At 35.4% G+C, this 13,271-nt stretch overlaps 1 protein-coding gene across 4 annotated transcripts in view; it reads left to right on the top strand.

Annotated features, from left to right (window-relative positions):
• Nucleotides 1–7,965, top strand: part of BIO1 (adenosylmethionine-8-amino-7-oxononanoate transaminase) — a 287,024-nt gene extending 279,059 nt beyond the window's left edge. For 2 of the 4 annotated variants that reach the window (XR_016364885.1, XR_016364884.1), the window contains exons 12-15: nt 6,292–6,426; nt 6,517–6,629; nt 6,816–7,189; nt 7,317–7,965. Coding sequence is in view for 2 of the 4 variants with exons in the window: in XM_089832134.1 (XP_089688260.1) it covers nt 6,292–6,426; nt 6,517–6,629; nt 6,816–6,981 (414 nt within the window). In the remaining 2 variants the exon portion in view is untranslated. Of the gene's footprint in view, nt 1–6,291; nt 6,427–6,516; nt 6,630–6,815 lie in introns of all 4 variants that reach the window. The other 2 variants (XM_089832134.1, XM_089832133.1) reach the window with 1 other exon arrangement.
• The last annotated feature ends 5,306 nt before the right edge of the window (nt 7,966–13,271 follow it).

The raw sequence follows: 13,271 nt of genomic DNA, 5'->3' as shown, positions 1-13,271 counted from the left end.
CTCAATCGGAGTGACATTAGACAAAATAAAAAGGTGGGCCGACACCATTGTAAGTTGGGTTTATAAAAGCATAAAGAGAAACTGCAACCCTAAAAGGGACTTTCAGTGGGAGCAAGATAAAAATACAGGAGAAAAGACAAAGACAATAGCAAAGGAGATAATGGTCATTGCAAGAAAAACGAAGAAGAACAAAGGAATGATAGAAGAGATATCTGCAAGTATTATTTTTGAAGGTGTAGGAGGAATAAAATGCAGGAAGTGGTAGCGAGGGATGAATGATCGACATTCATTGAAGGCTGCCTTGAGAAAAGAAGTGGTAGACATAATAGTGTTAATGCCCATATTTGATCTGAAGGAGTTTTAATCAGTTTTGAGATCCCTAGTACATGGCTATGGCAAGAAAGGTCACAATTCCATTATCAAATACATTCAACAAAATGTAACAATTTCATATGCACCCAAAGACTTAACGAAAGTATTTGGAGTACTCAGTAGAGGTTAGTAGGTGGCCAAACCACTAAAGATTGCTATGGAAGAAACAATGGTTAGTTGAATTGGCATGCAAGGAGAATTTGACACAAAAGCACTGGGGAGGTATTTGGATTAGTAGCCAAGGGATTAAGAAGACCTTCATCAAGAATGTAGAGTGGTGTGCTATAGACTTGATAAAGAGTAAATTGACTGGAGGGAGTCAGACAACAGACATTGCCATCTCCATGCTTTCACATGTGAAAGGATTATAAGAGGGTAAGATCCACAATTGGGCACAATTAGTTTTAGATAGAATAAAATAATTTTTTCTGTTAAAACACAAAACTCTTTATATGCCCCATCACACTATAGTTTTGTTTCTAGAAGCTCTATGCACGTAGGTTACCCCTAAATATTGGGGAAAGTTGTTAAGATTATAGCTACAGTCGGATTGATTTAATCATAAGATACAATGTTGATATAATATATCATATATATGTAATATTATATTTATACTACAGATATATATATATATATAAAATAAATTATACATATATATTATAGATAATAGATATGTTATATTGTGATTTATATTGTTAATATATATTAACTAATAATGATGATTAATCATAGAGACATGTCTCCTCTTATATTTATAAGAGATTGGGATTTGCATTTGAAAAATATCTATAACAATGGCAGTGTAATTACATTTGCAGAAATCAATCCATGTTTTCTAACATGGTATAAGAGCCAAACTGCAAATGCAAGAAAGTGTTCAACGGTTTTTAAAGGTTGAGAAAGAATATTATTTGAGGCTATCCAGACTCAATAGTAAGGGCAGGGTCATACTGGTTAATATGTTGTGTGAATTCATCAAACTATTTTCCTGCCCTTTAGAAATCCTTGGGGTACGCCACTAATTGACTCTTGCCGCATGAATCGAGAGTTTGAGTTATGCTTCGCTGAAAAATTCCTGTCTATGCATAGTTGGACTCTTGAGAGCACCGATGATAATGAAGTTGAGGCAACTGTTTGTTTTGCAATTGCTCTCTGTGAGATGAGTGCATGGAAAGGCCTAGCTGTGAGCCCACTCATGTCTTTCGATGAAGTTTTGCAATAAAAAAAACACGGGGATGATCACAGTCAGCAAGTTGGATAATTGATGGGAACATGATACACAAGTCATTGATTAAGGAAAAATTCAATTGACACTTGAGTATTTAACAGTCAAGAAATTTGGCACTCAATGAGTCATTAGGTAAGCAGTCCATGTCTTGTTAGTCAACAGACACTCTCAACTTTCTCTCAACATTGGACAGTTAGTGTCTACTCAAAAGCTAAGAGAAACCAATTTCATCAGCAACCCAACATGCATGGATGCCCAACAACAAAGTTTTTGAGATCTTTAATTGTAATAGTATGTCTGCAATGTAAGGTTATTGCTGGAACAATAATACCATTGAAAGGAACCAAGATCAAGCATATGCTTCCTCGGCTGATGAAAGGATCAACTGAGGTTCTTGGGAGATTATTATAACCTGATATTATTGCCACTTCTGCAGTGTCTACACTATCCCAAATTGGGACGTGTTAAGGAAAAAAATATTTCAATGCTATGCTTCAGAAATTCATCATTAATATGCCATGTATGGAAAGGATGTCAAAAGTAATGTAGTAAATCATATATGCACCAGCCAAGACAATAGGGTCACATGGTTCAAAGAAGAAGTCAGCAAAAAAGCCTGTTGCACTAGCCAAGCAGAGGACTCGAATGAGTTAGGATTTGAACAAGGAACTCAAGGAGAGCAATGAAGTTCAACAAGGACAAGTAGCAATAGCACCACTAGAGGTGGTAGAACAACAAAAAGATGACACACATACAGGTGAAAGTTATCACGAGATAATCAATGTCACAATGATGGACTCAAGTCCAAAGGACATAGATAATGAGAAAGGTCAAACTTTGATTGGTGTCACAGAAGAAAAACACGAAGAAGAAAAGGAAGGAGAGATGACCACAAAGAAAGATCAAGTCACTAATGTCACACTTGAGGAGGAACAAAAACAACAAGTGCTTGTAATGGAGATCTTAGAAGACACAACGGGACAAGCTACAAAAGAGGAAGAACCGGTAAGAGGAATTGAGCAAGAGAAGAGGCAAGTTGATTCACCATCATTTGAGAAGGAAAAGACTCCTATAGAGACAAGACCATCCAAGACACTGTCCAAAGGACAGAGGAGTGTAAAGGAGCTGAAGAAAGGAAAAGGCTAAAGAAAGAGAGACTTAGAGGAATCTAACAATAAGAAGAAAAGCAGAGGGAGATATGAATCCCTGGAACCGGTTTCATCATCCACATCAGCATATGAAGGAGATTATATGATGCAGATGCAGAGGAAGCAGAGAAAATGCAAGATCTCTGAAAATGTAGATGCAATGGGAAAGCGCCTCAATGAGCTCATTGATAAAGAATTATCAAAGTATACAGAGCTCATGGAGAAATACAAGGTAATGAAATGATCGAGTAAGAGGGAGGAGAGGGCGAGCACACTAGTAAAAGCTAGAGATATATTCAAGCAATTGGCACGTGAAGCCCCATACAATAAGGAAGATTAAGTGATGCCAGTTCAAATTTTTCGTAGACCATCTCTACAAAAACATAGAAAAGATAACACGGGTCTTGGAACAACAAGCTCCAATGAAAAACTTGGAAGAGAAAATAAGTCTTGTTCAAGACAAGAAAGGGGAACAAACATCGCTGAAAAGAGAAATATCAGAGGCACTAAAAGATATAACCCATGTTTCCCAAAAGCCACGCACATCACACACCTTAACCAATGATCTAGAGAAGAGAAGACAGAAAGCTCAACAAGAGCTTGATGAAGCCATCCAAGCTTATAACCAGTTAACAGGATCAGCCTCAAAGCACACCACAAAGATTTAGAAAACCATGTACTTGGTCAATTGAGAGAAGAAGAAAAGCGAGCAGTTTGACTAATGGAACTTCAATATTTCTTATCCCCACTAGATGGGATCATCAATGAACATGTAGAAGAAGCTAAAGCCCAAATTGTCAAGCCACTAGCGGAGATAGAAGAAGCAATTGACAAGCAAGTGACAAAGCTCAGGAGTGGAACACTTGCTTTCACTCATCTAAATGATTTGTTGGAGACTCAACTAAACACATCAAGGGAGTGTTACAAAGATATATTTGAGAAGTTGTAAGCCCTTTGAACCCCATACCCTTTGTCCTTGATGACTAAAATGGGGAGAATAATATAATAAAGTAAAGGGGGAGAATAATGTGAGAAAATGAAGTTGAAGCAATGACAAAAAGGGGAAAGACTCTTCATAGGAGGAGTGTAATATGACACAACAAAAAAAAAAAACAGGGGAGACAGAAAGAGAGAAAATGCAAAGGGGGAGGCAAAATAAGTGAACAAAAGTGAAAGGGGAAGCCTACATATAATGAGGCAAATTCATGCAGAAGGAGAATGTAAAGATACAAAACAAGGAGCACAAATAAAGTCTAAGGCCATAGACAAGTAGAAAGGGCACTCAGTAGTGAAGAAACAGGAAAGCTTAACCTTTACAAAGACGTAAGTCTTGTTAACAAAACTTTTGTGTTTACTAATAAAAAGGTTTTGTCATCAATGCCAAAGGGGGAGATTGTTGGAGTTAACTAGTCACAATGGCATGATTGACCGGTGAAGTGGTGATGACTAAGTTGTAGCATCATGAGGAGTGAAGCATTGAGTAAGCATCAAAGTGTTGTCATTGATTGGCAACTGGTTAACAAGAGATTAAAGCATTGCAAGATAGTGCAACCACTGGTAGATTGACATATTGGTCACTATAAGGGAGAGGATGCAAACAAGCCTATGACAGGCAGACACGTGTAGAAGTTAGATGGTTACAAATGAGCCACCACGGATGTAACAAGACTATGAGAGAGTTTGATAGCGATGTGACATGCACAGAGAGAAAAGAAACAGAAGCGACAAAGAAAAGCAAGGACACGAGTCTAGATGTAGGCTTACAAATAGATAGACAAGCCTACATGAATAGGCACCTATGTATAGGTAGTCACCTTCAAATTTTGAATGCATGATTTGAGTGGGATAATTTTAGGGTTTTGACACCCATATTGGACAAGTGGATTTAATGTCTGTCAAACTTCATTGTGAAGTTGTTGCAACAGTTGTGGTTGTTGGTTAGAGCTCAGAGATCTGTGGGAGACAGACGAAAATAGAAAGAACAAGCTAACAGTAGACCGGTGCTCTAGCACGTGAAAAAGGAAGTGAAAAGAGATTGTTCATTGGGTAAAGCCAGAACAAAGGAAGGAGATCAAAGTATCATAATGGAATATCACTGTGGATCTACAAGGCAAGGTGTGCCATATTGTTAGATTTAATCTTTTGTTTTCTTTCTCACCATTTCGACTATTGTAAGCCTCTAATAGGGCAAACTTGTAATAAGTCTTTGAAATCCTTTACCAAGGTATCTCTTAGAAAGGGATGAAACTCCTCCAACGATGTAGCCTTAATAGGCTGTTGTAATCCTAACAGATTATATTCTTTCCTAACAGGACAAGTTCTCAGAAGGAACAAATGTAAGCCTTTAATTGGGTACCTTTTTACTTGCAAGGAAAGGCTAGTGGGCATATTACTCCCACTGTGGTTTTCACCCTCACATTGCGGGTTTCCACGTAAAAATATCCGTGTCATTGATGCATGCTTTTCTATGTGATCTTTGATGGTTCTATTGTATTGCATTCATTACTGTTTTACATGTTAAAGGACTGGTAACAAGGTTTGTGAACAAAGTTTTTGTTATAACCGGTAGAAAAGTATGTGCTGATTCACACCCCCCTTCCCTCTCTTAGCATTGGTTGGGACCATCATATTTTAGGGTTGGAGGGTAAGTTGCCCAAAATAGACCAAAAAGAAACTTAAATTTTTTTTTAAATGTCGAAATCTGTCAAAATCTTCCTGGTTCTGGCCACTAATCTCCAAATAAACTGAAATTCTTCTCGGGTTTAGTAGATAAAAGCTATCGTATTTGCGAGATCCTGTTCAAACCCGGAGTGGACTGCATCCATACCCGTAGTTGGACTGGACCATTCCAGGACCCTGAGCATTCAGGGAAGAATTTGGTAACTTAGATGTTGATACAATTATACTAGTTATCCAGTTAATAATAATACCTATAAACTAGTCAAGTTTTTGTTTTTCAACATTTCAAGGCTACGAGTTAAATATTTTCTTTTTTTTCATAGTCTCGAGATAATAGTATATAGATCAAAAGTGAAGTTATGTTTCTGCTATTTTATTAACATGATCCTTAGAGAGAGATCTTACTTGAGGTTTCTGTTCATATATTTTCTATCTACTGTTCATTTCCTATTTTATTTGATCGGCAGAGGTTTTGCATCTCCTTACCAATTTTATATCAATGCCATTGCAGTCTTTATTCAATACAATAAAGTATCTGTCATTATACTTATATCAAGAGTTTGTTTCTGAACATTTCAAGGCAAGGAAATAATATTTTCTTGTTTTCTAACATGAACCCTAGAGAAAATTTTGTGCCTAGGTTTTCTGTTAAGATATCCTTCATATTGTTTTGTGCCTATTTTCAAAAAGTGTTTGCCTTGTCAAATGTAAGAAGCTTTTACAGATTGCTCTGTTTTGATAATTTGTATTGTCAAACTATTTACTGCCACCAAGTTAATCCATTTCTGATTGGGTTAACAATCTTCATATTCGAATACATGTAAGATGAATCATAAATTGTAACGTCAAAATCTTGTTTTTCAGCTTTTTGCTCTTCTACATGGGCATTCCTATTCTGGACATGCTGTTGGATGTGCAGCAGCAGTTAAAGCAATACAGTGGTTCAAAGACGCAGAGATGAATCAGAATATTTGTGTAAACGGAAACCGATTAATAGAGGTGTTTTTCATAAGATCCATCTAGATGTATTTTTTTGGCATTACTTGCTTGGCATTTTAGTTGGTTCTCACCTTTTGTCTGTTTTGGCAGTTGTGGGATAGCAAACTTGTGGCACATTTATCAGCGCATTCATCTGTCAAAAGAGTTATTGCATTAGGAACTCTCTGTGCCCTTGAGCTCCAGGCTGATGAATCTAATACTGGGTATGGCATGTTTTGCTTCCAGCTGAGGACATTGTCTTAAATTGTAGTATTCCAAGTCAGGGACATCCTAATTTTCATCTATTCAAGTTGGATATAGACATATAGCTTTTTCTATTAGCTATCACTTAATTTCCATGTGATACAATACATAAAAACTGAGATGACTAGTTTCCTATTTAATTTCAGGTATGGTTCGTTGTTGGCAACTTCACTAGTTCAAAAGCTTCGTGATGACGGAGTTTATATGCGACCTCTTGGGAATGTTATATATCTCATGTGTGGGCCAGCTACACCTCCTGCTATATGTTCTAGACTGCTGCAAATATTGCATAAGAGACTTGATGAATTCTAACTTCTGAACAGTAGTGACTGGACATACACATAGTGGTAGAGATAGAACATCACCACAACACAGATAAGACTTGGGCTCAACTCCCCTTGGAAACTGCCGGGCTTGCTTCTATACTGGTTTTGATTCGTTGAATTGTGTGAGAGAAAGGTCCACGTGATACATGTCCAGAGATAGGACCACAATTTGTGTTGTGGAGACCATGGGGCTGGTAGGTCTTCAAATTGCCATATAAAAAATTAAACGTATTTATTGATTTTATGAAGGGCTTCCATGCCTTCCATTTTCTACAAAATTCCTGACATTGCAAGAAATCTTACATCATCATCATCTACCAGGTCTACTCTACTAGTGTTCTTTTACTTTACAGGCAACAAACATTCAAGAGGTGGAGAATAGACATTTGGAAAAACATTTTGAGTATTTAGACCAATGGTTGCCTCTTAAAGCACAAATCGTTGCAAGCTTCTGTTAATTGTTGAAGAATCTCACAAGAACTGAGAATAGACATTTGGGTAAAAGTTGGATAATGGAGAGAGTTATTGATAGGCATTCTACTTGGTGATATTGTTGTTACTAGTATGCAACATTCCTTATGCGTTATTCAGTTATTCATCAGAAATTAGTCAACGCGTTGATGGAGCTTGTAAAGGCAAGTCCCAAATCATTGACAAAATGTACTACAATTGGAGCGTCAATATATTCAGTATTCCAAAGATAAGGGATGACATGTCTGACAAGTTGACGATTCTTTTTCTAATGTTTCCTTTAGACCTGTATATGTTGAAGATAATTTCTGCTAAAGGTTAGAAGAGGTCTAATTGGCAGGTTATGAATACCCTAACTAAGATAATATTGGGGTAATTTCATGATATGCAAGTCGTAGCCTGTATTGTACAAGCATGTAAAATTGAAGTCTACCATTTGGAACAGGTAGCGCTTAAACCATATATTGGAATTAATGCAACAAATTGTTGAAGGAAAGAAGTGTAAGCTACTTGAAACTATTGATTGTTTTTCATCAAATACATGTGTGAGTAACAAATCTTGCATATGTTGACCCATAGTTATCCTATTCGGTGGTCATAAAATAGCCATGTATGAAGATAGTTACATTTGGATACAAAATAATTGGTCCCAGAATTATTATCTATTAACTACATAAATATCACGACTAGTTTGTATTGTTGTATTTATACATTTAGGGATGTAAAAAGCACTCAATGATAAATGATATATAGGAGCCAATCACCTAGGGCCCGTTTGGCTGCGGGAATATAAAAATAGGAATAGGAATACTTATTCTTCAATAGAAAATGGGGTTACGTGTCCTATTCTTGTTTGGTTCACCCAGAATTTGATGTGGAATTCACGGACTAAAAAATTTATGTTTTATAAAATAAAAAAAATAGACCTATTTAGGTGGAATTGCAAATGTTCATTTTTGGGCCAAAATTGGAATATGTATTCCAATTTTATTCCTATTCCAAATTCGATTTGGTGCATCCAAACAGAGAATTCAAAATTTTATTGATTAATTAAGTAAAATAGGTTTTTAAAGGGGCTTTGAAACCCTACACATTTAATAAAAGATTTGCATAGATAATGCAAAACGATAGCAAAATGATCTCCAACAATGAAACCAAACAACATTAGCAAAAGAATAATAGACCAACCCTTATGACAACTTTACATGATTTGAATTGCCTCCAACAATTGTTGGTAGACACTCTCATGAAGTTTAACAAAATCTTATAGAGATACCTTTTACATCCACGAAGGGCCTCATATTGCTCTTAGTTACTACATAGGGCTTGCCTTTACATACTTATCAACTCCATTGTTCTTATCTTCCACACTATATTTTTATCCCTTTAGCTATTTCTTTAAGTTTTACAACTAGAATATTTGTCGATATATGTAGTGTCCTATCAGATACAAGGATCATGTCAGTCAGTCAGATACAAGGATCACATCAAAAGTATTTACGTAATATCTATACCAAATTAGAACACGTTGGAAGTATCCTTGCATCTAATCTAAACCACAAATAAGTTTACTAAATTTGCGGTTCCAGATTTTCTCTTAGAGATCAACAATATGAGCTATTGCTTAAACTGTTCTAATTGTTCATCATTTATGCCCTCAATATATTGGCAACATATTGAGTATATAATCCATTCAGGCTAGAGCTCTTAAATGGAGTTTTTTTAGTGATTAGTCTCATCTGATTAGGACTAGGTCTGTTAGACAAATAATTATGAATCGTCGTGTCTATTCATTAGAAGTCATATCGTGAATAGTCATGACCGCTAGTAATATTGCCCTTAACATTATCATAAATATAAATCAAAGAGGAAGAGATAAGCATCGAAATAGATAAATGCATTCTCTTTTTAATTGGTTATATAAGATTGCAAATCAACATATGAACAATTAGATTTGTGATACAATTTACATTATAGTTGAAGATTGTATCGGCTTAAATTTATTTATCATATACAAGAAAATCAACATATTAGTATTCCTTAAGTCAAAATTGCCATCTATATACCAGTATGATAATAAATTTAATATTCTTTTACTATATTTGTCCTATGGCTGTATTTTGTATTGTACACGTGTTGATCTAAATGACCTCGTTAATGTTGTCCTTTGTATATGTTAGCTTCTTGTGGAGAATGACTTGTATATTATCATGGTATTCGCATTGTGTACAACATCCTAACTTTGAATATATCCTTCAAAACCATTTTTTCAGTAATGGCAAACTTTAAACTTAATATGTTAATTTCAACAAAAAAGAAAACTCATTAGATAATGTTGCATAACCACAACCTCTTTTACAGTTTCCAAGATATAAGAAAGCTCTTGTATAAATGAAAAATTTGCTACCAAAAATTGAGAAGTTTTTAGGGATGTGTTAGAAGGTTTTAAGGGATGTTGGGTTAGGAATTAATATTATTGGAGAATGTACTACAATTGAAAAATCTAGGAGATATTCAACTCTCCTTCCCATCCTTTTTCTTTTACAATTGAACATTCTTTTGACTATAGTCAATCACATATTTCTAAGCTAGAGCTTCAACATTGAAGGAAATTATAATTTTCAAATTTTACCTTCTTATCCACTCTTCTTACTACTCATAGCCTTGCTTGGGTTTCCTAATCACTTTCTTCTACTCTTTTAGGTTTGCCTAATACTTTGAGGCCTTGCTTTCATCTTCTTTTGGAGTAAGCATTCTTCGTTTGGAAGGCACATTTAATGGTAAAATTGATCGAGACCCCCTTCTCAATATCCTTGAAGGAAATATGTACGCATCGTTAACCTTCTTGTCACCTACGCACATGTATTAACATTCAAAATTGATGGGATTGCATAGGTTTTTACCTTAGTTGAACCTTTGTTTCAAAATTCCCACCTATACAACCAGTAGAAGATATAGGTTGGATAAAAAGATTACTGATAAGTGGGATTGCTTACTAGAAAAATTAATCTTGGTGAATGGAGGAAAATGCCTATTCGTTAAGATAAAACAATAAAATGATTTAATGTAAATAAATAATAAATACATTCAGAAATTGGATAAAACAAGATTGTATTGCAATTAAACAAACATGAGAGATATTAGAGGAGTGTTGTACAACAAAGACCCCTCTCTTTAGATAAGAACTTGATTATGAATAGGAGAGTTGCTAAGATATTGTGTGTAGATTTTGACAATGTTTTGTTGAGAGCATGAAAGCAAGAGATCCAAGAGTTATTCCTTGTGAACATGAATGAATGGGTATTGTTGCTTTGAGTCACTGGGAGTAATCATTTAAATAGATTCCAAGCAAAGGAAGTTGGGCCCAAAGAAACATAATGTAATTCAAGATACACTCATTTGAATTCAAGACCTTTTGGGGATATTTGTGTAGAGCATAGATGTTTGCACACATTACTTTTGTTTGACCAAATTGATCCCAAATTTGGGCTGAAGTTTTCTAACAATTTTATTTTAAGATCCATGATGCTAGGAGGATGAGATAATTGCTCTAAATAGTCATTAATGTACTAGGAATAATGAGAAAGTGTTACAAATGGACAATGTGCATTTTGCTCCCACTTTAGTGGATTGGTCAACTTAAGGCATCAAGTAGACTAAAGTAGCTTAGAAGGATATACTCATTAACTCATGTAGTGCATTAAATACCTTGAACAAAGGACATTTTAGGGGTCAACTAGGCAAGCACAAACAATGCTCCTAGTTCTTGTGAGAGACCACAACATGTATTGTAAAAATTAAGGTACTACAAAATCAAAATTCTATGAGTGCTAGGATAAGAAGAAACTACTTCAGTGAGAAGAAAACTTAGGAGCATTAGTAAAAATTGGAAAGCAACAGATGGTGAAGCACAAGTAAATGTCCCATCATCTTTTTGCTCCTACCCATTGTTGGTCCTATATGTAGTCAATGTTGTCATTAGTGTCAATAGTAAGGTCAGTATGTATGTACATTGAGTAGACACTTACACCTAACAAACAAAGTACTTAAACCAAGCAAAGTTTGTTAGTGAAAAAAATTAAGGTTAATCGAGTTCATAGTCATAACCAAACACAAATATTACCTAGTCTATATAGTCATCAAAGCCAAAGGGTATTACCGAGTAGATATATGTTGTCTGAGTAATGATACTACCCAAGGGACATCATCATTATCAAGCAGTTTAACAAGCATTGCCGAGCTACACAAGATGGACATGAACATTTAAGAATTTGCTAAAATCTAGGTGGATGAATCCTATCGAGTTGGAACACATCTTATATAGATCAAGGAGGATATCTGAAACAATTTATTGGGAATATCAATATGATTGTTAATGATCCCAATGCAGAATGTAAACCAATGAAATAAGATGATGATAAACATGATGATAGGGATGAATTAGAGTCATGATTATGATCAGTTGCAAACTCTAGAAGCTTCCAAACCCTAATTAGATTATGCATTGCGAAGGGAAAAATATTTCTATAGGGAAAAATATTTCTATATAAGGGAAAATAGTCAACATTTTAAGCAAGCTTATTCTAATGGAATGACAGAGTGAAGAATCTACTATAGAGCATAATCATCGTGCATCAACAGAACGAATTTCGAAGGGTGATAGTTTAGAGCATAAGGGATATCTAAATAAGCAAAGTAAGTTGCATTTTAATCAAATCACTATTACTTTCTCACCATTGTAGAAGCAAAATCTCATAACAGAGTGGACTTGACAACCTTTTATTGTAAATATCCTAACAGAGTGCACACCTAAAGAGTGTTGCAAAATCCTTGTAAAAGGTAGACTTTAGTTGGTTTGTTTTACTCCTAACAAAGAAAGTCACCAGAAGTGACATCATTGTATGCCCTAATGGACAATCTTTATCCTGCAATAGTGAAGGATTTGTGGGTACCATCCTTGCTGCAATTTTCCCTCTAATCAAGGGCTTCGATGATACCAAGTCATTGTGTCAAATGTGTTAATTTGATGATGTGTGTTTTATGTTCATTATGAAGTTAGATAGACATGGTAACTTTTGTTTTAGTCTGTATGATTATGGCTATACAAGAAAATGTTAATCAGTCACAAAGAGGGCAATGAATTATTTAGGATCAAAAGTTTTAGAAGCAACTGATTCATGCCCCCCTTCGCTAACCCACCCCCCCTCTCAACACTTTACCTTTCCCTAAAATTGCAAAAAATGGTGTGAGAGCTAGTTCTCCTATTGAGTCTAACCACTCAAGAGAAAAGATTTAGAAGATGGAAAGGTATAGGCTTGCTAAGACAATTGAGAGTCAAAAGAGTGGGAACTAAAGATTGCCCTAGATTAGATTGGTGAAATAGGAGAAAAGATGAAGCAAACATCGAATAGAAGGAAGGAATTAACACACCAAATGAATGACACACAAAATCAGGAGGAAGTGATTGGGGAACTATCTGATGGTAGTATGTCTAATGAATTTGAAGCCACTGTATCAAATCTGATGGAAAATAACCAAATCCTAACCAAGCAAGTGAAGTCATTTAAGAAAGAACAAGAAGCACAATAAGAAAGGATGTGTGAAGTCCTTGAACAAAAGAGGAAAGAAGAGGATGACAAGAGAATGGTAGAAGTTGGAAAAAGACAAGTAAGTGCAAGAGTGGATGCAAAGGATGCTGAAATCATAATGTTAGCTCAAAACCTCTATGATATGGTAAATTAGCTAGTTGGAGCTAACCATGAGATTGGTACGAAGACGGGAGAAATTGTTGAGTTGAGATATGAA

The sequence above is a fragment of the Cupressus sempervirens genome, chromosome 5, assembly GCF_028749045.1.
Source record: "Cupressus sempervirens isolate cs-2001-9-10 chromosome 5, ASM2874904v1, whole genome shotgun sequence".
Lineage (NCBI taxonomy): Eukaryota > Viridiplantae > Streptophyta > Pinopsida > Cupressales > Cupressaceae > Cupressus > Cupressus sempervirens.
Note: the sequence above shows the minus strand (reverse complement) of the source record. Positions and strands in the feature narration are given on the sequence as shown.